At 41.9% G+C, this 27,944-nt stretch overlaps 1 protein-coding gene across 6 annotated transcripts in view; it reads right to left on the bottom strand.

The window, feature by feature from the left end:
- Positions 1–27,944, bottom strand: part of Atp8b4 (ATPase phospholipid transporting 8B4 (putative)) — a 179,434-nt gene that overhangs the window by 25,748 nt on the left and 125,742 nt on the right. For all 6 annotated transcript variants that reach the window (XM_085834475.1, XM_085834473.1, XM_021156332.3 and 3 more), the window contains 6 exons: positions 26,381–26,545; positions 25,180–25,291; positions 22,895–23,000; positions 12,593–12,740; positions 9,603–9,786; positions 8,833–9,056 (listed from right to left, as the gene is read on the bottom strand). In XM_085834475.1, the coding sequence (XP_085690601.1) occupies positions 8,833–9,056; positions 9,603–9,786; positions 12,593–12,740; positions 22,895–23,000; positions 25,180–25,291; positions 26,381–26,545 (939 nt within the window). The remainder of the gene's footprint in view (positions 1–8,832; positions 9,057–9,602; positions 9,787–12,592; positions 12,741–22,894; positions 23,001–25,179; positions 25,292–26,380; positions 26,546–27,944) is intronic.

The raw sequence follows: 27,944 nt of genomic DNA, 5'->3' as shown, positions 1-27,944 counted from the left end.
CCTCTCCCATGCATAGTCTTACATAGGGGTTGGCAATGCAACTCAGTGGTTGAACACTTACACAGTATGTGTGGAACCTTGAATTTGATCTGTAGTACTATATAACTCAGAGGTAGAGCTACAGGCCTGCAATCACCACACCCAGGAAGCAGGGGTCCTGGTTACCCTCAACTACATCATGAGTTTGAGGTCTGCCTGGTTTACAAAAGACTCTGCTTTCAAAAACCAAACAAAATCTTTGCATGAGTCCCACTAGCAGAACAGAAATTAAATGTCCATTTTGTTGATGTCATAGAAATGTGGAGAGAGAATCTTTAAGAGTCTCTTATTATAGGGATATACAAACATTAAAATCTGAACCTCTGTCTCCTAACCAATAACCATCCTGATAGCATTCATTCATTTATATTTCATTGTGTATTCAGAAATAGATTTGCATCAAATACTAGGTTATTTATAGTAATTATTCAACATGATCACTCACATGGAAATTTATCAAGAAATACAAATCTTTCTCCCCATTACCCTTTCTTCTTCACCTAAGAAAAGAGGAAGCCACCCCACCTTGGGGCGTCTAGTCCCAGCAAGACATTCTGTCCCACTGAAGCCCAACCAGGCAGCCCAGGTAGGGATAGGGAATCCAAGAGCAGGCAGAAGAGTCTGAGGCAGCCTTGTCTTTTATTAGAAGCACTGTTGTAGTACTAAGCTGAGGACAGACAGAAGGGCAATGGGTAATGGGGAAAAGGATTTGTAAGGGTGGGACTGGGAAGAGAGGAGGGAGGGGGGCTGTGACAGGATATAAAGTGAATTTTAAAATTATTGACAAAATAGAAAAGACTCTGGATCAACCTATCAGATTCTGAATGTGTTCTGGAGCACACTGTCTTGTGGGGGAAGTGCTAAAGCACTGTAGATCTTTAAAAACGAATGAGTTAGAGATGTTAATGTGTGTTCTGCTAGTGACATCAATAAAATGACCCTTTAAATTACATCCTGCAGATGTAAATTATCTTTATGAAAAAATATTATGGCATCTTTAAAGGCTAAATCTGATTGAAGTTTCCTATGTCTTAGTAGCATCATTTACTTTTGAAATGAGGATAGATTTGTTAAAGAAAGAGAAGTGGAAGCCACTCTTCAGATGCCAAATCCCAACCAACAATGCACTATGGTGAGCTTAAATAACACAGACAACAGTGCTGCTGGTCATTGGACTCAGAGATATTTTCAGCGTGACTGGATCCTGTGGTGAGAACAAGGCACCTGAGCATTAGTGCCGCTGCCATAGCGATCAAAAGGGTGGATGGGATGGGGAAAGACTAGCAAAGGTGGGAGGAGATGTGGGAGGAAATGTGGGGGGAGACATGTGATGCAGTTTTCTACCATGCCACCAGATAGAAGAACTGGTAAAGGAGCGAGCTCAGACCCCATGAATCTCAGAATTGAGAATGGTAGGAGTGGAGCCATTATCTACCTACCTCTACCTGCTCTGGAACAAAAAACTACCAAAGCTCCACTAAGAGGACCATGACAATCTGTCACTTAGCATAAAACCCTGGAGTTCTCCTTGCTAATGAGGTATCTAGATATGCCCCGAGAGGTCACCCAATGAGCTTCCCTTCCTGGGCACTCCTGTTTTACCTTTAGTAAGGTATTTGCCTTCACATTCGCTGTCACATAAAGCGGTTTGAACAAGCAAGAACCATCTCTTCATCAAGGATCATAAAGGGTAGGGGTTGCTTCATTGTAAAGAGTCCCCCTATACCTCAGCATGCATTCAGGAATTAAGCCAGGTTCTACTCCTGTCCCAGGCTTTGCCTTCCCCTTTCTGCCTGGCTTGTGGTCCCCCTTCAGGAGAAGCTTGACCAAGGTCTGGACTTCCAGTGGCACACCAGCAATGGCAGAAACCACAGCAATAGTCCCAGACTCCATTGTTTTCCACTCCAGGAAATCATGGACTGAAGACCACCTGTTACAGACTCTGCTCTGCCTCCCCTGAGCAGTATACCGGCAGCACTCTGGGCACCCCAGTAGTGAGGCAGGGAGGGACACATGAAATTCAGGAGCTAAACATAGTGTGGAAAAAGCTTAAACTTGGAAAGTTCTAGATACCCACCACTCCCAGCTTTATAAAATGAGTAAAGAGGCCCAGAAGCAGGAGAAGCCTGACCAACTGAGCAGAAAAAGAGACATTCAGACCATTCATGCTGCCTGCAAGCTGTGCAGAGTGCTCTAGGGTCACAGCTTTCATGAGTGCCACCATGTGGCTTTGTGCTGATACACACAGCCACCTGTATGTCATCTCTGACCCTGTAAGTAATCCCTTACCCACACTCCTTCCTGTTAGTGACCCCAAGGAAAACTGGTTGGTTCGCCAGGATGGACATTACTGCAATTGTTACTTTGGTCCATTGCGGGTTCCATTTCTTTTGTGAGTGAACACGTATGCTATATCTCCCCAGGAAAGCTCTCACACAAGAAGGAAGAAAATTTTTTTCAGTGTATCTGTGCTAATTAGTTTTATGTCAACCTGATGCAAGCTGGAGTCATTTGAAAAGAGGAACTTGGAGATTCCTCCCTTTCTGTGACAGCCTTCAATCACTAAATCATTCTTCAAATTCACGAAGTTCAAAGTCCTGTTCAATGGCTGTGGCTGCACCCAGCCAGTAAGCATAGCTCCCCTTTCCTGCAGTCCCCAGCTCAGGTGCCTGTCCTCTGACTTCAGCCTGGTTGATCCTGAGAGATCAGCCTGGGGCAGGTGGTAGGTCTTTTAGGATGCCTGTCTATCTGCCCACTTCCATCCCTTGTAGTGAATTCCACCATTCACCTTAGGACCTACTTTCCCAGGTGATAGACACCAGCTTGAAGCATTTTGGAAGCCAAGAGCATCCACGGACTGAAACACCACAACAGCCTTTCTCCCACAGGCTCATTCCAGGGCTGGATTCCAGGCTCCTTGTTAGTACCGTGACTCACTACATCTCAGTGCTTCATAACATTGACCTGTAATTACTTGCATCCTGGTTCCCAGCCCCATCCTATCAACCTGTCAGCTCCTGGAGTCATTTTTCATCCAGGAGCCCAAGAAACTAATTCAGAGTCTAGGATGTGATAAGTTACAAATAATGTCATAAAGGGGTTTGGTTTGCCTAACATGAACCAGGCACCAGAACTGCTGATAGATAGATAAATAGATAGATAGATAGATTGATAGATAGATAGATAGATAGATAGATAGATAGATAGATAGATAGATAGATGATAAACAACACATAAGATGCCTCTTTAGAAACATATATCCTCATGTGTGCTGTGAGTTGCAGAGAGAAAAGCTGTATAACTTCTTCCATCTCTCAAAAACATTTTTCTGCTAAAGAAAACGCATTGGGAGATAAATAGGAGGTATATAGCTTTAGCTCTTCAGTTGTTGGTCTGTATAATTAGCAGAGATTCATTAGTAGGTTAGGGTAGAAGGGCCAAGGCTGAACATTAGCCTGTCCCTGGGTTTCTACAGGACACATCTGGAAGGCAAAAGCAGAGAAAATCTCCTGCCTTGTGGAAACAGGCCTCAGGTATCAAAACCTGTGACACAATTGGGCCTCAAGATTAGCCTCAGTCTCTCCCATCACTTTCCAAAGTCTCACTGTATATTTTCTTATATTATTTGACAAACCTCTTCCAGCCTTGACAAGATAATTGCTTCCATATTACACGGATTTTTTTAAAGATACATATCTCTGTATCTTCCTGACAATGATAAATTGTCATCAGATAATATCATCTCAAGTACTCAGGGCCAACACTTACACAGTTTCAAATGGGAATTTCCTAAACTGGGCCGCAGCAATTTTGGGAGGGACAACTCATCTTTATTAAAATCCCCGAAGGACTGAGTGCTTTTAAAATAAGTTACAGCTATTAACAATAACACGGACACACACACACACACACACACACTAAGCTCAAGGAAAATAATGTAGGCTGCAATCGAGAGTCAGGGTAAGGCATGCCCTGCAAACTGAGCCATGATCCAACCTTTATCTAAACTCTGTTAAACTAGCAATCCAGCTGGAAATCTCACCGAGCCACCTAACGTTTATTTGTCCCTTGGTGGCAGCTGAGTTGGAGCATTTGTTGACAGAAGATAAAATCAAGCTTCCAGATGACTCTAGAAGGCAGAACCCCTGGGGAAGCCTGTTCAAGCTGAGTAGACAGAGCTAAAAGGACAAGAGCTGCACACCTGACCATGCCACCACTGACTTCCAGGCATTGAGGAACTCACTGTCTTCTTTTATAAAATAAAAGTTTACACTCCCTACCTCTAAACTCTCTGACAGAGCAAAGGATCTACCTCAACATGCAGTCTGAGAGCCATCAAGATAGCTCAGTGTGTAAAGATGCTTGTCCCCGAAGCCTGATGACCTGAGTTTGACTCCAGGACCAACATGGTGGGGGAGAGAGAGCAGATTCCTGAAAGTTGTTCTCTTACCTGCACATGTGCGCCACTGTCCTTGGGCTCCTCCTCCCAGACACACACAAGATACGTTCTTTAACTGTATTGAGTGCTTTCTCTTATATATGGAAGACAGTATTTAAACTTTTGGTAAGTTTGCTACCATCTGAATAAACAGAGAGCTTAGGTACCTAGTAAAGGACAGGGGGTTCTTCCAAGGAAGAAGAAATAAAATTTAGTGTTATGGAGAGATAAAGGGAAAACCAGAATAAATAGGCTTAAGTAGGGGGAGAGGAGAGAAGGGTCAAGGAGGGAATATGGAGAGGAATAACTCTCGCTAAACCTTATGAAAAACCATATGGAAACCTATTCCAGTAGAAGCTTTGCAGTGGTTTGAATATGACTGGCCCCCTTGGCTCATATATTTGAATGCTTGGTCATTAGGGAGTGGCACTACTTGAGAGGGATTAGCAGGTATGGTCTTGTTGGAGGAAGTGTATCCTGGGGATAAGAATTAAAGTTTCAAGGTCTCTAACCAGACCAAGTGGCTCTCTCTTCCTGCTGTCCGAGGGAAGGATCTGGGTGTAGAACTCTCAGCTCCTTCTCCTGCACCATGTCTGCCTGCATGCTGCCATGCTTCCCACCACGCTGATAATAGACTGAACCTCTGAAACTGTTAAGCCAGCCCCAGTGAAATGATTTCCTTTATAAGAGTTGCCTTGGTCGTGGTGTCTCTTCACAGCAATAGAATGCTAAGACAGGTTTCCAAAAACATACATATATGAAAGAATTTAAATGTAATTACCATATGATGGAAAAAACATCTTACACCATCACGTAAAACCTCTAGTGCCAAGAAGGGGTTACATCCTGTTGAATCATTGGCCAAAAGGATACCACAGACACCCTCCCCCTGCCCCATTGCCACAGCTATTCTTGCTCTCCACAACATGATGGTAAGGGCCTATTGCTGAAGCACCACTCACATTTAATCAAACAGAAAGTCAAGCTGGGGCCCAACCAGAAGCCTCATCCTACTGGCATTCACAGAGCCAGAATGTTCTCTGCATGCCTCAGGAGGAAGAAGGGAATTCATCACTGTGACCCAACTGTAAAACCGGAGACCCACAAAAACAGCCTATGTGTAAGATATACTGGTGTGAGAGTGGTAGGATACTAGAGGGAAAACCAACTAAGTTTAAAATTAGATTTAAGGCCCACTCCATGAGATAGAACCCATACCTGACACAGCAAAAGTGGCCAAGAACTTCAGACTGGATAGGTCATAGACCTACAAGAAAACCTACTATTATTATTCTGCTAAGGGAATGGAACAATAAAATGTCTCCTAGTGTCCTATTTCTATACCCAAAGGTCAGTGCATCACTCAGCCCTCATCAGAGAAGCCACTTTTTAAAACAGATGGGGGTTAACCCAGACACATGTCAGACAAAGCACAGAGAGTGAGAGACTTTGCAGCACACAGTCCTAAATGGGGGACTCTCATCTAACTTTTCTCATCAAGGCTCAGGGCTCAATGTGGAAGAGGAGGGAGAAAGATTGTGAGAGTCAAAACTGGTGAGTGATTGGTGTCCTCCAGACAGAACAGGAATGATACCTATATGAACTTCCGGAGACTGGCAGTGTGCGCAAGTTTTGCACATATTCAAGCCAGGCAACAATACCAACACAGAAAAAAAAGAAGTGGACGTAATGTCCCACCCCTAAGCAAGAAGCTCCTTGAAATTGATACCTCCTGGGAGAGGAACTCAGTTTTCTTCAATGGAGAATCACTGGGCATATCAACCACACTCCAGGGCAGGCCCCATGCCCAGGAATAGTTGGCCAACCCTCCAAGTCTGTTTGCTGTGGAATTTTTATTTCATCCTGGGTTTTAAGGGGTAGGCATTTTGTCTTACTACATTTGGGGGGTTTTAATTTATTTTTTGTTTTGGATCTTTTCTGGGAGGAGTTGTCTGGGTTTTTTGTTTTTGTTTATTTGTTTGTTTGTTTGTTTGTTTTTGAGAAAAGAAGAACAGAAGTTGGGTGGGTATGGAATTGAGATCTGAGAGAAGTTGGGGAAGGAGAAAATAGCAAAATAAAATTTATGAAAAGAATTAATCAAAAAAAAAAAGCTGATTGAACAAATAAGAGAAATGTGACGGTGGAGTGATTTAACATCCGTTTCACATTTCTCCAAATAAAATCATTCCCAGACTGTGAGTTCTCTGTCAGTGGGAATTACTCCCTCCATTTCATGCAGTGGCCCAGAAGGCCAACAGAGCACCTGCCCTAAACTGGAGAGAAGCTAATTGCTGCTAAGCAAGCAAACATTCAAAGATACAGGAGAATGTGTGTAAGTCTCTCCTCTGCCAGGACTGAACAGAGAAGGCACCTTGACAGGTAGGCCACTCGGGAGAAGACCGATTGGAAATAAAAGCATCTCTGTCAGCTCTCTTCAAAAGAGGTGGGTTTTAGGCACTGAGGAAATCTCTACTTCCAACACATGGCAATGGAGAGCAAAGCCATCTAGATGGTTTAGGTGGAGGCAAGAACGCCCCCCCCCCTCCCCGACATAAATTCTCAACCTGTATAGACTGGTTGGTATCTCTTCCAAACATGTTGTTTTCCTTGTATTTGCCTCATTATAACACATTGTCCTTAGAAGAACAGGACTTGGAGGGAAAGCCAAAACACGTTACACTTGGTGCTAATCAAGGGAAAAACAGTGAGGGAAAGAGACAGCAAACCTGGCCAATTCCAGTCCCACCTCCCAGTGGCCCTCACAGCCAGCTCTCAGAACCCCTGAAACAGAGACCACACACAAGGACTTCAGCTTCCATCTTTAGAGTGGTTAAGTGCAAGCCCTAGAATGTGTTTCTTGCTCTATCCAGCCTCATTGGGGCGGCAGGGAATTCATTTCTGTGTTCTGCCAATTTTAGAAAATATTTCTTCATGAGTTTATATGAAATGGAATCTAGCAAAAAACACACACACAAAAAAAAAAAAAACAGAAAAAAAAAACCCTAGTACATAGGAAATCTCCACCAAAGTTGTGAATCAGGTAAGTCAAAATGATATAGGCAGCTTCCATTACCCTTGGTGGCCTCCCAAACTTGAAGACCCTATAGCTAGAGTCAACACACACTTCTGAAAAAGGACTTGAAAGAACCAAGCTGAAACTGGCCTTGAAGCCTATTAGCTCCCATAATGTCTGAAGGTTTTATGTGAGCTGTTAAGGGAGAACATGCCATAGTCCTACCCAGGGGTGGAGTCAATAAGCCACGACAACAGCCAGCATGGCAAGATCAAAGGATGCCAAACGGTGCTTCAATGATATCAGCATTCTCCATAGGTGAATGTCAACTGGCCAGCGTGATAGCAAAATGGCTCCAATGTCTGACCACCAACCACTTCTCCTTGGTGTAAAATATCATACTGCCCTCTAAATTCCTATCTCTGTACCCATCAGGTAGTGTAGCTTTTAAAACACATCAAAAAAGTTTCTCTGTGCAGTGGATGACACTTAATACAGAAACTCACAACTGATCGAAATGTAGAGTGTCTGCGGAGTGCCCGGCCATAAATAGGGCATCTATTGCACACCTCATCTCCATGAGGAATCACAGAGGAAGAAGGGACAGAAAGACCATAGGAGCCAGAGGTCAGAACAAAGGAGGAAGATGCCAGTGAGAAACCGGTCTCCTCGGGACACAAGGTCCTGCACTCATGAACACACAGCGACTGTGGTTACCTGCATGAGGCCTGCAAAGATTAGGCCAGGCACCACTCTAGCCTATACAGGAGAGGTGCTCATGACCCACCCATGGGCTTGGCTAAGGAGCTTTTAGAGGTTGATGACTGACAAGTGGAGAGAAACTCAGTTTTCTTTAAGTCTGTGAGCCCCGGTAGGTTGACCATGTACCAATGAATGGCCCTACATCCACGAGTTTATGGGCAGCACAAATTGGATTTGGCAAGTGATAAGTTTTTAAGACATAAGTTGGGGGGGGGGTGGAGAGGAAACAGATCTGGAAGGAATTGGGATGAGGTGGGTGTACTATGACCGCGTGAGATTTTTAAAGAATACAAATATATATTAAAAATTCTTCAGAAGGCTTACCCATTATCAAACCAACACATTCCATAAAAAGCTAAAAGATATGCAAGATACAGTAATTAGGTACTCTATACATAAGAAAAATTCCAGCTACCCATTTATTTTTATGTGGGTTGGGTTCAAAGCTCATCAACACTCAAATCACCGACTGGTTATACTGTCTTGGATCAGGCATAGAAGTATCTTTTCTTTATCAGTCAGACAGTCTGGAGAGTGGGAGCCATTCGTGGGAGGAATAACAAGGGTGCAGTTTACTTACCTGTGCCGAGAAACCACAGAAGAAGGCAAACCAGAAGTGCACAAGGGTGAACGCAAAGTTCTTGTAGAAGAAATAGCATAAGAACTTGCACATCCTGTAGTAGGACCACCTTCCGTGAACAAGAAGCAGTCGTTGGAGATATCTAAACTGAGCCAATGCATAGTCACTGGCTAAGACTGCTTGCAGTCCTTCCTGACCACTGATGCCAATGCCAATGTGGGCACCTAGAGGAAAAAAGAAGATGAAAAAGCTTTCATCCCCAAACAGAATTGCAGCATCTTTAAGAAACTTATTCCTCATTTATGTCAGCCATTTTTTGTAACTGTATAACTATAATAATTATTATGTTTTTTCACATATATCCTGAACTAGTCACATGGTTAAGTATTGATCCTAGTTTTATCTAAGAGAAAACTGGGCTGGATAAAGGTTGGAAATTTGCACTTTACACTTGTAAATAACAAAGATGGAACCAACCCCAGCTGCTAGGAATGCAGCCCTGGCTGCTTTTACCTGCCCTGAGTGGTCTCTCCCTCTCAAACTGTAGAAGGCAAGCAATGCCCTTTTCTAAACTAAGAAATATGCAGGTGGTTTAACTGAAGAGAAATGCCTTAGAGGTACTAATAGTTATGTAAATGCTGCCCAGAAAGTATCATTTTTATAAGAACCATGGGAAAATTAAATGAATGCACATTGCTATTACATTGTAACACAGGCTGAAGCAGGACTCCATGCGTACAGTATGTCTCATTGAGAAAATACCCTCTTACTTTTAATCATGCTGACATCGTTGGCCCCATCACCAATGGCCAAAGTCACAGCATTTCTGTGCTTTTTTACCAACTCTACTACTTGGGCTTTCTGGAGTGGGGTGACTCTGCAGCAAACCACAGTCTTACACACACAGGCGAGCTCCAAAAGATCGTTCTCCACATCACTTTCTAGGGCATGGGCCTGTGTCATCAAAGCAAACAGAACACAAGACGGTTGTAAGTTACAAAGCAAATAGCATGGTTCTTGACTGACTTCATTTCAGAACCATTTCATTACTTGGTCAATTCAGGGTTACAGAATCAGTAACAAGAATGAAGACATGAATACCGAGCTGTTGGCAAGTTTCAAGGGAATTTAACATAAAAATTAGAGACATGTCCTTAGTGTGCCTCCTTGACATGTTACCATGCCATCTTGGCAAGATCTTGCTATGTGCCGGAGAGTGGTGGCGCACGCCTTTAATCCCAGCACTTGGGAGGCAGAGGCAGGTGGATTTCTGAGTTCGAGGCCAGCCTGGTCTACAAAGTGAGTTCCAGGACAGCCGGGGCTATACAGAGAAACCCTGTCTCAATATATATATTACTATAAAGTTCTACTAGGAACTACTGAAAATCAATAGAAGCAACAGCTAGAACCTGCTGATATGAACTGCCAACCGTGGTGATTTCTACATGGCACACTGCTAGTGTCCTTTGCACTGTTTTGTAGACTTAGTGTTTGTGACTGCCAATGCATAGGCAAGATGAAAAGGACCTAAGCAGAGGCTGTCCCTAGAAAAACACTGTGGCTGAAATCAGGAGCCTGAATAGGAGGGAGACAGGCAACTTAGGCCTCAGTTGGGGTTCGCCAACCAATTCCTGCCCTTGTTTCACATACCAAGAGCCTTTCTATACCCTAAGCAATTACTGAAAAGAGAACATGATTCTCTCCAATTAACTTTTTTGGACAATTACATTTCTAGAAACATCTCACGTTGTACTCTATATTAGACACATTCAGAGAAAACATGAGTCTACTGTTGAGTAACAGATATCTTAGAGTGAACCCTTAGTGAGACACTCGCAGCCCACTCTAGTTTGGCCCACATATCTTCAGGGGCTCTGTTCAGTAGCACCTTTAGGTCCTCTTATAATTCCCATCAAGCTGCATTGCTACTTCCAAGCCTGCCTTTATATCTTGGTATTTGCTAGCATTTTTACTCAATAACATCCACTCTGCCAGAAAGTCTCCTCTGTTTATTTTTTAAACAAACAATTAAATGTGCCTATTTCTGTGCTCTAAAAGCATTGCATTAATTCCTCTTTTGCAGTATCTGTCATCCTTCTATCAGAACCATACTGTGATCTCCCAAACAAGGACTATGCTCCAATCATGTCTGAGTTCTCGGCCACTCTCTAGCACTGTGACCTGGCCAGTCTGTGTAAACAATGAAAATGGTATGAGGCAATGGGTGGGTAAATGAGGCCAAAGCTGTGACTCTGGTGCAGAAAAATTCTATATCGAAGTCTATATGCCTCAGAAAACTGTTGATCATCGTTCTCAAATATACCACATGTTCTGAAAGACAAGGCATATAACTGGCTCTTTTGCTCAGAATGGCCCCTTTTGCCTCTGCTCATTTTTCTTTATTATCAACAAGTTAAACGTAGACTTGGGTTTTGATGAAGACAGACCTGGATGCATTCAGAAAAGCTTCAGAATTTGAGAAAACTGGAGCTATGATTTAAAAAGAAAACAAACAAAACCTGACTGTACTAGCAAAAGTAGACAATTCTCCCTAACTGAAGAAGGACATCTCATGGTTTCATGAGCACAGGGCTTTGAAGCAAACAGGGCTCCTGAAGAGCTTCCAGCTTAGAGCCTTCTTTCAACAGAGGGAAAGACAGGCTAGGTGATTATCACCAGAAAGCCCATGCCCTACATATACTGGCTTCCTCAAGCCCAGGGGCCTGTCAAAAGCATAATGCACGAGGGATCCTGTCCTACCGAGCTGCCCAGGCCACTCAACTCCAGATCTCAGCAGACAGACATAACTTTCAGTTGGTGTTCATCTGTGCAAGGGAAAAGTTCATGTCATCTGGACCAGTTTTTGACTGAGCTTGGCCTGCAGCTGAGCTCTGTAACTTTCCACGGTGTGGAAGCAGCACTTTGTTGCGTCTGGGATCCAGCTGGATAGTGCTTAGAGAGCTAGGAGCTAACAGGCGGACGGTCACAAGGGGGAATCTAATAGACTCAGCTCTAACTTCTTTTGTCCACTAAGAAACTGTCTTCAAGAACAAACGTTCATTTTTCCAAACTCCAAAGTGAAAAACGAGCACCAAAGCCAAAGAAAGATGTGAGATTAAGTTCTTTGTACATATAAATGATAATTTCACGAGACTGCAGTCGGGGCTTTTGTATTCTAATTAGAGACTCAGGAGGAGCGGTTGAGTTTTGTTTGGGGCTTGGAACCTGAACTGCGTTAGAAGTACAATGCAAGTTTATTCTATTATGACAAGAACCAGATTTCCTAATCAAATCAAATTGTTTGGCTTTGCTGCAGAACGTTGCTATTTAGAAAAACCACCAGAGGTATCTTAATGGCAATAATTTGGCGTGGTAATTCTGTGAAGGTCAGGTTATGACTCGCAAATCACAAACCTTAGCAAGAACAGGAACTGACAAACTGATCTGTGCCATCCTCCACCCGCTTCCAAAAGCATTTAAACCATTCTGCGAAGTAACTGAAGTAACCGTTCAGGCAAAACTCATAGATTCCCTGCGAATTGTTTCTCCAGAGCCTCACATCCAGTGTGATCCTTCAAACAACGATGTCTGAAAGGCACACTGGAAGTCTTTCCCTTTGTAAACAGGAAATCCTGTGCACGCCCTATCTCTTGTAGTGACATTTGTTTGAAAAGCACAAAGGGGACTCTCATTAAGGCAGCACAAAAGAGATGATTACTGGAGTAAAGAAAAGGAGAAGAATAGCCTCGGGCAGACTCACCAAACTGTGGCCATTTATGACTAAGGCATATTCTCCTGTCACGGCCTCTCCTGCACCCGCGTCCAACCCCAACCGCTGCTTGTTTTCATAAACTGCATGTCCATTGGAAAAACTCGTGTTTTGTCCAAGCAAATTTTCCTTTGCTTTCCTTAAAGAATAAGAGAATTAAAAAAGGCATAACAAAGCACACAGAGCTTGTCTATAACTGAACCAAGAGGCCAGCCTGGAAATGAACTCATGCTACCACCATCAGAGTAAGGCTCAGGTATTAGGCCACCAAGCAAAGGGAAGAGAAGACAGCGGTGCATGTCAATGCTGCAGGGCGGTGGGAGGAGCAAAAGGAAATGGGCAGCTAAACAGAGAGAAAACAGAATTATCTCAAACATTTTAAACTACCTAAAAACTGGCTTTAACTAAGGAATCTTGATAGCTTTGGTGTATAAAGAACCACTCTCTGGAAAAACAGTGTTTTTCAATATGCTAAACAATAACTAAAGGCGATGAATGAAACCTTCTCATTACAGAGCGCTCCCCTCCTTCCTTCTCTCTTTCCTTTTCTCCATTTTTCCCTCTCCCTTTCTTCCTGACGTACGTGTGTGTGTGTGTGTGTGTGTGTGTGTGTGTGTGCGCGCGCGCGCGCGCGCGCCGTGCTCATCATTATATAACCAGGCTGAAAACAATAGTCCACTTATAAACACATTTTTTAACTTTGAAAGAGGTTCATGATGCCATTTGTTATTATAAAATAATAGAAAATATTTTAAATAAAAATAAAATCCCCAGAAGTTTAAATGATAACAATGACCTTGTGAGAAACTCCAAACTCCAAACATGGGGTTTTTACAAATAGAAATTCCTTGCAATGCTCGAGACCTAATCAGTAGCTTATATGATGACATAACCCCATTAGAACTGGCATTCAACTGTTCTCCTAAAAAATATGATAATGTCTTTAATGGGAAGGTAAATTCCAACCCAGAAGTCCTGTGAGTGACCAGGTTATAAATAACAGGTCTGTTGGCATGATCACAGTAGCTTCCATTATAGGAATACCGGCAGATGTCCCCTGCAAAAGGATGCCCAAGTCAGCCCCTGCATGTGAATATACCATTACATGTAGAGATGAATTCCAGAAGAAAACAGAAAGTGAAGAATAGGTTAGCAGATGTTTCAACTTATGGCAAAATGAACTGTCTTTCTGATGTCCCGCCCAGTGTGAAAAGCATTTATTACAATGAGTTTATGCTGAAGATCCTCTGATGGGAGAGAATGGTCATATTAAAACAAGTATTATGCCTTCAGCTTTTGAGTTATTTAACATACAGTGATGCATATAAAAATGCATCACCAAGAGTTTATGTACGAACTACAAAAGCAGACCCAGAAGCAAAGGCAGGTCACCTTGTTTCCTGGCTCAACACTGCCCTCTGCTGTCCAGGACCAAAATCGTGCCTGCACTTAGACTTGTCACTCACCCTTGGTTCCAAGGATGATATCAGACAGTTAGCAGGCAGTTTGCAGAAACAAACAAAAGGATGTGTAAGGTTAGAAGGCTGTATGAAATGCACTGTGGGGAAGGCGACAGAGCAGGCACAAAGGATTACTGTTGCAAGCAGAAGGCTCCAATGTCCTCGGTAGATAAGCAACCCAATGAACGCTCATCATGGTCATGAAAACTGGCAGCGCCATCTGATGAATGGGAGAAATGATACCAGACATGAGTGTGTGTCTCTGACGGCACTGCAGACCTCATAAACTGGGCTTTGAGAAGGCACTGAAGCAAAAAAACATCTCCCAGGGTTTCCTGTTTGGTGAGGCTCCCATTTGCTGTGTAAATGACTCAACCTCTATTTCCCCCTTGCAAAACGAAAACATTCCAAGGGAGGGTGAAGTTCATGAACACACTGGCTGAAATCCTACTTATTTAGGAGCTTTCCCCAACAATGTCTTCCTAACATGTGACACAAGCCCCTTTCCAGGCAGGAAAGGGACAATTTTTATGCTCTGCTAAAATTGCTAATGCTCCCCCGCCAGGCCTTCACTCCCTGCCAGACTGGAATGTGTGCACTGTAAGACCTGGGTGGGTATTCATAGCTGTCCTTTCTCTTACTTTCTGGAACTCAGCTCTCCAAACACAAGCTGGTTCTTGCAAATGCAATTCATTAGGAAGGAAGAAAGCTACACATAGTACCTTTCAGTGAAGATGGACTGTACAGTGTGTGGGCATCCGACATTCTACTGGACCTCAGAATACAAACAGATGTGAAAAGAAGGGCTCTGCCTTCTAGGTTTTGTAATGAGGGCAGTTTAGTACAATGCTGTAATGCAGAACCACAGGAAGGGTTGAGTTGACTAGAGCATTCACAGCCCATACCATCTGAAGCACACTTCAGCAGAGGGAGGGAGGGCTGTGCTCAGCCATGCATTTAGCCTGCAAAGGAGAGAGGAGGTGGGAGGGATGAGCCATTTTCCTAAGTCCTTTCCTGGCACTCTAGATCCAGGAAGTAAAAGAGATCTGTTAGGAAATAGATTTAAATTATGACATTATGTTTAAAGGAAAATAATTTGGACTTTGGTAAAAGGTCAGAGCTTTGAGCTTGCTTGTTCCTTGGAAACTTGGGTCTGTCTCTGACAGATTAGCTATCTGACTTTAGGCCATTTGATTAGTCCGGGGCAGATCCAGGACTCCAACTTCCTAGTTCTTGGTTATCAAAACAAATGGCTTTACATATACAGCCAGCCACAGGCTTTCTCTAGGTTGGAGTAAGATATGCCACCAGAGAGCAATGAAGGAGACAGCACCGCCCTTCAGAGAGTGAGGAAGAAAGGAAGTGAATGAACTTTTTAGTTCAAGCTTCCAGTTCATTGCCCCAAAGACTGTTAAAGATGTCCATCCTTTATCAGAAATTGGGGACCGAACTAGATAGCGATCAATCCCCTGAAAACAGGCAACTGTGTGCGCCAGAATGCACATCAGAAGTCAAAATGTAGTGCTTTAAAGTGTTACAATTTATGAGAAACTAAAACAGTTTACTCAGGAGAACAGAACTTGAGCATTCAAACCTATTTGGTCGCCTCTGTCATTAATTACTCTATGATATCACAGTCAGTGTTATGTTCTGCTCCACGAAAGGACTCCTAACTGGCCAATACCTTATAAACAGCCTACATCACACAGTACCTGCCCCAAGAGCCATTTACAAGAGGTACCAGTGATTAAAGATTTTACTGCTTAGAGAGGGGCTATAGAGTCCTAGTGTCTCCGAGTGGGTACTTGGAGGCAGCCGGGTCATTTAATGAATTTTTCTGAGAACAAAACATGTGACCAGTGGCTCAGAAATGAAACACTGGATGCGTTTTCTTGTCTGACTGATCAAAACCTCATTGTCTATTTTCCTTGGAGCAGAAGATACATGCTCTGTTAAAATGACAGAATCCATGAAATAACCTCAAAAACTGGCAGGACTTAATTGTAGACCTGTGGGCATGAGACTAACACAGGACTGAACTGTAGACCTGTGGGCATGTGGCCAAGCTAGGACTAAACTGTAGACTGTGGGCATGTGGCCAACATAGGGCTTAACTTAAACCTGTGGGCATGCTGCTAACACTAAAGCATCAATGGGAACCAACTCAATCAGGGTTCCACATATCCAAAAATGGCTAACAACTATGTTATGTGTGTGCTGCATGGCATGAACATTACTCATCGATGTTGACAATATCTAAACACATTGGACAGGATTAACTACAAGCATGTACATATTGTCCATCCAATGGCTGCGCCCTCAGATCCTTCTCTTTCAACACATTTTTTTTGCATGAACTCAAAAGCACAAGAACATGAAAGGGCACAAATTTATGATTTTAATCCCCAAGGCTGTGGGCTTAGATATAAATCACCAAGACTGGGAATATAGCAGGCACCGCCAAACAATAGTTCCCCTTAGGAGCTCTTTCCCCTCAAGTTTCATAGGAAGCATATTCATTCTGGAAAGGTATTCACTTTGCCCGCAGAATTTTCTATCACACATTGTTTCCATGGTACATGCAAAGCATGATGGAACCTCCAAGTCTGAGTTAGAATAAGCATGGCCAGCCAGTCAGCTAAGCAAGGTAGCCCCGGGGAGTGTGAGATGCTACACCTAGATGTAACTATTTTCCTTTGAATAGTTTTCTTCTCACTAAAGTAAAACGTGTTTTTAGGGTGTTTTGGGGGTTTTTCGGGTTTTTTTTTCCGAGACAGGGTTATCTGTGTAGCCCTGGCTGTCCTGGAACTCACTCTGTAGACCAGGCTGGCCTCGAACTCAAAAATCCTCCTGCCCCTGCCTCCCAAGTGCTGGAATTAAAGGTGTGTTCCACCACTGCCCAGCTAGGGTTTGTTGTTTTTTATCAATTGTAAAAATTTGCATGAATACTACTACTCAGTAATAATATAAGCACAGAGAAAAAAAGAAGCTGGTTGCCTTTCTATTACTTAGAAAGAACCTTGGCATATACTTCCCAGGGCTTGAAAGGTAGTTAGGAGGATACATGTATAGTGCCGTGTGTGTGTCTGTGTGTGTGTGTGTGTGTGTGGTTTGTGTGTGTGTGTGTGTGTGTGTGTGTGTGTGTGTGTGTGTGTGTGTGTGTGTATTGGCAAAACATATCATTCTATGCATGTTTTATGATCTCACTTTTAACTAAATATGTCACCTATCTTCTAAAGTTAATAAAAGCAAAATCACTTTTTTTATTGTCTTTTTTTTTAATTAGGTATTTTCTTCATTTACTTTTCCAATGCTACCCCAAAAGTCCCCCAAACCCTTCCCCCCACTCCCCTCCCCCTGCCCACTCCCACTTCTTGGCCCTGGCGTTCCCCTGTACTGGGGCAGATAAAGTTTGCAAGACCAAGGGGCCTCTCTTTCCACTGATGGCAGACTAAGTTATCTTCTGATACATATGCAGCTAGAGACACGAGTTCCGGGGGAGTACTGGTTAGTTCATATTGTAGTTCCACCTATAGGGTTGCAGACCCCTTTAGCTCCTTGGTTACTTTCTCTAGCTCCTCCATTGGGGGCCCTGTGTTCCATCCAATAGCTGACTGTGAACATCCACTTCTGTGTTTGCTAGGCCCCAGCATAGCCTCACAAGAGACATCTGGGTTCTTTCAGCAAAATCTTGCTAGTATGTGCAATGGTGTCAGCGTTTGGAGGCTGATTATGGGATGGATCCCCGGGTTGCAGTCTCAAGATGGTCCATCCTTTTGTCTCAGCTCCAAACTTTGTCTCTGTAACTCCTTCCATGGATGTTTTGTCCCAATTCTAAGAAGGAGCAAAGTATCCACACTTTCATCTTAGTTCTTCTTGAGTTTCATGTGTTTTGCAAATTGTATCTTGTATCTTGGGTATTCTAAGTTTCTGGGCTAATATCCACTTATCAGTGAGTACATATCATGTGAGTTCTTTTGTGATTGGGTTACCTCATCAGGATGATGCCCTCCAGGTCCATCCATTTGCCTAGGAATTTCATAAATTCATTCTTTTTAATAGCTGAGTAGTACTCCATTGTGTAAATGTACCATATTTTCTGTATTTATTTCTCTGTTGAGGGGCATCTGGGTTCTTTCCAGCTTCTAGTTATTATAAATAAGGCTGCTATGAACATAGTGGAGCATGTGTCCTTCTTACCGGTTGGAACTTCTTCTGGATATATGCCCAGGAGAGGTATTGCTGGATCCTCCGGTAGTACTATGTCCAATTTTCTGAGGAACCACCAGACTGATTTCCAGAGTGGTTGTACAAGCTTGCAATTCCACCAACAATGGAGGAGTGTTCCTCTTTCTCCACATCCTCGCCAGCATCTGCTGTCACCTGAATTTTTGATCTTAGCCATTCTGGCTGGTGTGAGGTGGAATATCAGGGTTGTTTTGATTTGCATTTCTCTGATGATTAAGGATGCTGAACATTTTTTCAGGTGCTTCTCAGACATTTGGTATTCCTCAGGTGAGAATTCTTTGTTCAGCTCTGAACCCCATTTTTAATGGGTTATTTGATTTTCTGGAGTCTACCTCCTTGAGTTCTTTATATATATTGGATATTAGTCCCCTATCTGATTTAGGATAGGTAAAGATCCTTTCCCAATCTGTTGGTGGCCTTTTTGTCTTATTGATGATGTCTTTTGCCTTACAGAAGCTTTGCAATTTTATGAGGTCCCATTTGTCAATTCTCGATCTTACAGCACAAGCCATTGCTGTTCTATTCAGGAATTTTTCCCCTGTGCCCATATCTTCGAGGCGTTTCCCCACTTTCTCCTCTATAAGTTTCACTGTCTGGTTTTATGTGGAGTTCCTTGATCCACTTAGATTTGACCTTAGTACAAGGAGATAGGAATGGATCAATTCCCATTCTTCTACATGATAACCACCAGTTGTGCCAGCAACATTTGTTGAAAATGCTGTCTTTTTTCCACTGGATGGTTTTAGCTCCCTTGTCAAAGATCAAGTGACCATAGGTGTGTGGGTTCATTTCTGGGTCTTCAATTCTATTCCATTGGTCTACTTGTCTGTCCCTATACCAGTACCATGCAGGTTTTTTTTTTTTTATCAGAATTGCTCTGTAGTACAGCTTTAGGTCAGGCATGGTAATTCCCCCAGAGGTTCTTTTATCCTTGAGAAGAGTTTTTGCTACCCTAGGTTTTTTGTTATTCAAGATGAATTTGGAGATTGCCCTTTCTAATTCGTTGAAGAATTGAGTTGGAATTTTGATGGGGATTGCATTGAATCTGTAGATTGCTTTTGGAAAGATAGCCATTTTTACTATTTTGATCCTGTCAATCCATGAGCATGGGAGATCTTTCCATCTTCTGAGATCTTCTTTAATTTCTTTCTTCAGAGACTTGAAGTTCTTATCATACAGATCTTTCACTTCCTTAGTTAGAGTCATGCCAAGGTATTTTATATTATTTGTGACTATTGAGAAGGGTGTTGTTTCCCTAATTTCTCTTTCAGCCTGTTTATCCTTTGTGTAGAGAAAGGCCATTGATTTGTTTGAGTTAATTTTATATCCAGCTACTTCACTGAAGCTGTTTATCGGGTTTAGGATTTCTCTGGTGGAATTTTTAGGGTCATTTATATATACTATCATATCATCTGCAAAATGTGATATTTTGACTTCTTCCTTTCCAATTTGTATCCCCTTGATCTCCTTTTGTTGTCGAATTGCTCTGGCTAGGACTTCAAGTACAATGTTGAATAGGTAGGGAGAAAGTGGACAGCCTTGTCTAGTCCCTGATTTTAGTGGGAATGCTTCCAGCTTCTCACCATTTACTTTGATGTTGGCTACTGGTTTGCTGTAGATTGCTTTTATCATGTTTAGGTATGGGCCTTGAATTCCTGATCTTTCCAAGACTTTTATCATGAATGGGTGTTGGATTATGTCAAATGCTTTCTCCGCATCTACAAGATGAACATGTGGTTTTTTTCTTTGACTTTGTTTATATAATGGATTACGTTGATGGATTTCCATATATTAAATCATCCCTGCATCCCTGGAATGAAACCTACTTGGTCAGGATGGATGATTGGCAAAATCACTTTTGTTGACTATTTTGTATTTCAATGCTTGCCAATATCATAGTATTTAACAAAATTCTTTCTAACTAATATGAGCTATTTCTAATTATTATACCCAATGAAGGAATAAATATTTCCTCAACTACATATTCATGCATTTGTTCATTTATTTCCTTAGAAGAAATTCTTAGATCAGGTGTCTGGGTAAAAGCATGCACGTTTATACATTTGAAATACATTGCTAGTTTCCCCTTTTGGAGAATTCTAGCATTGGAAGGTCCCAACAATAGTCCATAAATAACACACATTTTCCTACATTTCTTCTATAAAATGACAGCTATGACATCTGTGTAGCCAGCCAGTTGTAGCTGGATGAAATCTCAGAGTATTAGCTCAACTGCTCCTTCTCCAGCTCTTCCTATGAACTCATAGGGCCATCTCTTTACCCAGAGACATGCCTTGCTTGTGAAGGGAGCCAGACACAGAATGAAGAAATTAAATTCTTGGTTTGGAACTCCAAGTTAGACTCTTGAAAAGTATAGCATATCACGCTACACCCTAGCAACTGGGAATTTTACTGAGTATTTTAAGAGGAAAAAAAAATAAAGTTTCTTCAAGCCTCAAAAGACAAGATAAAGTTGTCTTAAGGAGCAGGGGGGGGGGGCTCTAAAAATGAGTGTCTAAACGGTTCCCTTGGCCCAGTCTGTGAGAGAGCGTCTCTGCTGATGATAACGGGGAAAGGCCCGTTCCCTGTGGGTCTGGCCTATGTATGAAATCTCACTGAGGATGAGCCAGGGAGCAAGGCAGGAAACAGCATTCCTCCCTGGTTCCATCACAGGTCCCTGCTTTCAGATTTCTCCCTTGAGTTCCTGCCCTGACTTCCCCCTCTGATGGACTGTTTTCTGGAAGTATATTATGAAGTAAACCCTTTCCTCCTCAAGTTGTTTTTGGAGAGATCCACCTTCAGTGAAATATGATGTCTTTGAAGGAAATATTTGATTCTTTAAACATGGCCTAACACAAAATAAACAGGGTCCTGTGCTTAGCCACAGCTGACACTGCCCACTGCCCCCATCGCTGGATATTCACACTAATGCTGCCTGCATCCCTGGGCATTCACACTGGTGCTACCTGCATCCCTGGGCATTCACACTGATACTGCCTGCATCCCTGGGCATTCACACTGATGCGGCCTCCATTCCTGGACATTCACACTGATGCTGCCTGCATCCCTGGATATTCACACTGATGCTAATGTCTTCTTTGGAAGGTTTTTGTTGCCTGTTTGCAATTTTAGACTTCCAAAAGTAGAAGGTAAACAACCATTAACCACTGCTCTGAGTTTGTGGGGTTTTGTCTGTTTGTTTTCTCTTAGCCTCTGGACAAATTCAATGCACATGCCATAAGTTGTGTTGTTGTTTTTTAAAAAAGATCTCATGATTCATTTTCCCTAAAATAAACAGAGACATGTAAAGCCTGTGTGCCTGTCCATGATGCCTGAGAATATAATACTTTTGAAATTTCAGGTTTATTTGTATAAGTTAATGGGGGAAAGTTGTTTAAATTTTAATAATTAAGATACAAATTAACTATACCAGGAAATAGAGAAAAAACCTTTTGATTTATTGGTTTTATAATCTGTATAGAAATTCCAGAATTATAGATACACACATGTGTATGTATGAACATAAATGACAATTTATCTTTAAAAATAATATTTTAATTATCAAAGTATTACTATTTCCCCAAAGGTCCCATGAATTCTAGCATAAAAATGACCCAAAATTTACCTGAAAATCATTAACTCAAATAAAAACATGGTCAGTGTGCTGTTAATAAATAAATAATATCTTTCTTAAAACTATACAAATAATTAAAATACATATCAGTAATAATGAATAAAGTTTCCCATTTTTTTATTTGACAAACACATACTTGTTCTCCTGTCAGAGCATCTCACCAGCACAGAAGAACCCTTTTCTTTTTTGCTCAGGGTAAGGTTGAAACAGTAGCAGCATCGATCTACAGATATCAATAGGTTAAATACCAACTAAGACTTCCTTCCCTGCCCACCAAGCTTTGGTCAGAGAAGCCGAAGAAGCAGCAAGCAAAACTGTTACAAGCTAACCTTTTTCAATTTTAGAGGAAAATAATTATTTAGATTTTTACTGTTTTTTTTTTTCAAATTAAGTTACAGAAAATAAATATAATAAGTGAATAGATAGTAAGACTATTAGTTCTCCAAATGTAATGTCCAGTGGCAACGAGCACTTTTGTGTTTTTTTGGCAGTAGATGGCAGCTGTACAAACAGCCAAGCATGCCACCTCTCATAAGCGCTCACAATTCTGACCGCCTACGCTATCCCCTACAAGCTGAGTTTTTGAAAGTTATCTTATCACAAACTGCATGTGCCTATTAAACACTAATCCCAATACTCCATACCCCAGAGACCTGACTCAGAGATGGAAGGGAGCCAGGAAACGGGTTTTTAAAGCGTACATTCTGTGACGACACCACTCATCGTCACTTAATATCTTCCAGGTTTTTGCCAAGGAACAACATACATGACTTGAGATTCTTCCCTGAGAACACCTGGGAAATGTTGGAGGCCTGAAGGCAATGCCTCATTGCCAATATCAACCCTTGATGAGGAATGTGATTGAAACCTAAAGAGGTGCACAGAAACAGGAATGGGAGAACTGCCTGATGGCCCTGCCCCTTCCCAGACTCCCTTTCCTTCAACACGCACCTGAGTTCTTCTCGCACTTCCCCAGCCGTGTTCCCCGTTATCACAAACAGAGCATCCATGGCGTCTGTCAGCACATTGCAGGCATAACCGATATTGATGGCAGTTTCTGGTACAAAGAAAGATTACCTCTGTTACTAGAAGTGTTACCTTTTCCATAAAGTTTTGGAACTGTGGCTGTGTTTCCTCAGAGCCTATCAGCTCCATGGATGTTAGTAAACACACAAAACATCATATGATACAGTTGGCCAGGAGAGAAGCCCAAGACCTGAGACCCATAACCAAATTTGCCATTCACTGAACCCTTGGAGAAAAGGCACATCTATGAATCCATGGGGTCTCATTTGGTTTCCAAAACTACCTTTAGATTCCCAAACCAATACTCATTTAGATATCCTAAGGTCCTGGGGTATAATGAAGAGAAAATATAAAACCAACCATTTACCAGAAACCTCAATTGATTTCATTAGAGAGCCAAAATACTAAACTTGGCTAATATTCAAACCTAATATGATAGACTAATAATTGAAGGCAAATGCATAAAACCTTTCATAGTTTTCCCACTTAATGAAAGAAATTGGAGGGGGCTGTAGAGTTAGCTCAGTGGTTAAGAGCACTGACTGATCTTCCAGAGGTCCTGAGTTCAATTCCCAGCAACCAGATGGTGGCTCACAACCATCTGTAATGGGACCCAATGCCCTCATCTAGTGTGTCTGAAGACAGCTACGGTTCTCATATACATAGAATAAATACATAAAATCTTTAAAGAAAAAGAAAAAATTGGAATTTAATAATCAGTTGAAGAACCATCCAGAGCTACTGTTCTGTCAGAGACCTGGAGGATTATACCATACTCAGCAAGGTCTGCTCTAGTCTTATAGTCATTTGATTCCAACAATATAGAATCATGAAACACTAGTTAGTTCTACAGGATTGTTCATCTTGTCCTAAATCAAAACAGACAATGAAATCTCAGTATAGATTTCAAAGCAAAGAAATCAGATAAATAATGGTAAATTCATAGGTACTTGCAATAATTGAATAGCTGAACCTACACCACATGTCAGCTGCAGTAAGTCTCATGTAATAAGTATCCATTAAGAACCACAAGCCTCAACTTTCTGCTGTTTAATTTTGTAATTAATAATTTAGGTAGAATAAACAGAAGTGGTAGGTAGGCTTGGTGGTCCAGGCAGGGTCCAAAGTTCAAGGCCTGCCTCTGTGGAGGATTTGAGGCCAGCCTGGGCAATTTAGTGAAGCCTGTCTCTAAATAAAAGGTAAGGAAGGCTGGGATATGCAGCTGAGTGGAAGACTGCTTGCTTGGCATGTATGAGACCCTAGGTGAAATCAATAGAACTACAAAGAGACAGGCAGGCAGACAGACAGATAATGAGAATATAATCCTGTGTGTGTGTGTGTGTATGCACATATATATGTATATACACACATATGTATATTCCCATTATCTGTACATATATATATATATATATACATATATATAGTTACATAAAAGAAATCGATTTATCTCATTTGCAAACGTCTAAATGCTGTATAGGGCACCTAACAAAGTGAATATAGTCTTTAAAGTGCATGCTGGTTAGCTGAATATTTTGTTTCCTAATGACTCAGCATCAAATTTTAAACTTTCATTATGAGCAACAGATTAAAGACTTATTAAACTATTTTTTCTTTCTTAGTGTCTGGTCATTCCTAAAAGTGGTTCAGTTCTCACAGGCAATCCTGGAGTTCAGCCAGGTGCACTGGTCCGGCTATGATAGTCATTGTGGACACAGTAATGTGTCCACAAGCCGCTGCAAAGCAGCTGGTGCACTTAGCCTGGGGAGCTCATTCGACACTCTGAGATCTAGATCTCCTGCCGCTCCCTACTGAAGGCGAACACAAGACCTCCAGACCCTTGCTTCAGCCAGATAGGACAATGCTAACAGGAAAGCCACACAGAGTGTTTTGCTCTCTAGGGGTGGCTACGGTACAGAAACTCTGCTGACCAGAGAATATACTATGCAAGGTATTTTTGTTAGTTGGGGTTTTCTTTTTTTTGCATTTTTATTAACGTATTTTATTTATTATTTTCATTAGTTTTTACATTTAAATTCTGGTTAGTTTTTAAATAATAAGTTCATATAAGCTTTTTTTAAAAAAACATTTGACTTTTCCTAAATAGAGGACTAGAAAAATGGTGAACTGCTTTAAGGTTTTGATTAACTTTTTTTTTTCCAAAGAATTAACTCCCCCTCTTCCAACATCACTATCACCTGCTTCCAAATTACCTTCTTTGTCTCCTGTAAGAATCCAGATCTTAATGTTGGCTAGTGAGAGACTTGTAATTGTTTCAATAACACCTTCTTGTAATTTATCTTCTACAGCGGTGGCACCTAATAGCTTCATTGGAGAGTAAAGAATAACTTACATTAATACACGCAAGGAACATGTGTAACATCTGTAGTTTCAGTCAGAGTTTAAAGGTCAAGGAACAGGAGATGATGATGACTCATAAAATGCTGATGTAGTAAATACCCTATTGTATACATAAATTAATCAATCTTGTAGGCACCTGGAAGGAAATTCCTAAGTCAAGCCTACTTAATAACAGAGGCCCAGGGAGGTATCCTTCACATACAGGAGATGGTATATTCAGATGACATGTTTGCATAAATGGGCAGACGCTACTCCTCTAATAATTTAAGAAGTCCCTGGCTGCTTCTTCACTTTCAGCAGTGAAGGAGAGGTCCAAAGGAAAGCTCTCAACTTGTAGTAAAAAAAAACTGAGGGGCAAAAGGTGGTGCCATTCTATGAAGTAAAAGGCCAGCAGGTAGCCAGTCAGTGGTGGTGCATGCCTTTAATTCCAGCACTTGGTAGGCAAAGGCAGGCAAATCTCTATGAGTTCAAGACCAGTCTGGTCTACAGAGTGCGTTCCAGGACAACCAAAGTCGTTGCACAAAGAAACCCTGTCTCAGCAAACAAAGCTAAGGTGCTCTAATAGAAGTAGAGAATAGAAATAGAAGTTCAGTTTTCACCCTAATGACAAGACCTGCTTCTTGCTACTCTCAGGTACCAACATCCTTGGTCACTGACAAGAATGGTTTCTAAAACAGACCCCACTCTGAGTCGGCATCAGAGTCTCCTGATCTGGAAGCGTTCATAGCCATAGTTCTGCTCTCTTTGTCAACTGCTTCTGCTCTAAAAATGTGCATCAGAAAGCAGAGAGAGGAGATGAATATGTTGTATCAAAGATAAACTGGGGGTTGGTAAATAAAGAGTCTACAATCCTTTACTTTGGGAAGACTTCCATCACTTAAGTTACTGCTAACAAAGCCAGTCCGCTCCACTGGCCACTGAGGCCACACATAGTAAGCTGAAACCCAGCACACAAAGCATGGCCCACCATTGAAAGAGAACCGTGTGCTATGTGTAAGATGATTTAGCAAACAACTTAAGCAAGCATAGAGCATCACACTTCCAAACTTATACCATCAAATCCCTCTCAATTTCTTCATACAGCCCAGATATCCGTTCATCCCTTTCCAAGGTGGCAGAATTTGCATCTTCAAGCATCTTCTGCCACATTTTAAAGTACTTGTCATCAAGCTCTCGATAAGCAATTGCCAAGGTTCGGAGGCCTTCCCCTGCAAATTCCTGTGAGAGAAGATACAATCTTAGGGACAGGTAGACAACAATAAGCACAATGAAAGTCCCCATAACACAGTGACCATTTCGTTCACACATTTCTTCCCAAGAGTATTACATAGCTGTCCTGGCTCTAACTCTGTACCTCCTCAGACATGGGAAAGAATAGTTGTGATTTATGTTAAGTCTATGAGGTTTGACCTGCAGAACTCTAGCTTTCCTCCTAAAAGCAGCCGAAAATGCCTGCTGAAGTGTCCTAATTGGGAAGAGAGAGGTGGGGTTGAAAGCAACTGTATCTGTACAGTTGGAAGCAAGTGTTTTCTGCCTGTAGGAGGTGTTCCTGTCTCAATGATGAAGACAGGTCCTTGGAGGAGTCACAGCTCACCAGGCAAAAAGAGGAAACTCTTTTGTAGACTAGAGCAGGCTTTCTCTCCAAGCCTTTTCACACACACCCCAATAGGTATGCATCCTTGCTGAAAATTCAATGAATCCAACTTTTGCATACACTTGAAAACTTCTACAATAGAAGCTAAAAGTAATAACTGATAAATAAGTAGATGCTAAGTAGTTGGGTAAGTCTGGCCTGCTCCTTGTGGCTATGATAATCACCTTTAAAGGAAAGGGAAAGACGGGAGTATTAGGTACCACAGGTGTGAGCTTTCAGGGCTAACTTTGGTCTTTAGCTCTAAGACTCTTCTGTGAAATGTTTTTCTTTCTTAATCATGTTAAAGTTTCATCTTTAAATAGTGAAATGTTGTTTGAAATCTTGAAGACACCATCATCAAATCAGACCAGCTCAAGCATTCGTTATTTATTAGAAATTATATTTTATGGAGCTAGTTTTTCATAAGTAATCAAATATTAGGAGGCCACACTTTTCCTAACTTAGCATAAATTGTCAACTTGCACAACCTAGACTCAGCTAAGAGGAAATACTCAGCTGGAGAATGACTTGAGTAAAATTGGCCTTTAGATGTATCTATAGGAGGTTGTCTTGATTATTAACTGATGCAGGAGGCTCCTGCCCACTGTGGGCAGGACCATTCCTAGGCAGGTAGTTCTGGGCTATGTAAGAAAGTATGAGCCTGTGATTGAGCGAGCCAGAGAGGGATCCAACAAGCAGTGGTTTTGAGGTTCTTGCTTTGAATTCCTGCCCTGTTATCTCCAGTGATGGACTGTGACCCAGAAATATAAGCTAAGGAAGCTAGAACACTTGGTAAGCGGACAATCTCATATGATACTTATGGTAATTTTATCCTTCTAAGAGGCGTGATGATTAGGGTATTAGTGGCTGCTATGTGTCTCACACAAGACATTAGCTCAAAACACAAGTAGATTGAGTTTGGGGGTAATGTTGAAAACCTCACATGTCACTTCTGCCTCCACACTGCAAGTAAAGCATTTTAAT

Source organism: Mus caroli, unplaced genomic scaffold (assembly GCF_978045245.1).
Source record: "Mus caroli unplaced genomic scaffold, Mus_caroli_1 scaffold_2, whole genome shotgun sequence".
In the NCBI taxonomy this organism is placed as follows: Eukaryota; Metazoa; Chordata; class Mammalia; order Rodentia; family Muridae; genus Mus; species Mus caroli.
This window is presented reverse-complemented; position numbering and strand designations above follow the sequence as displayed.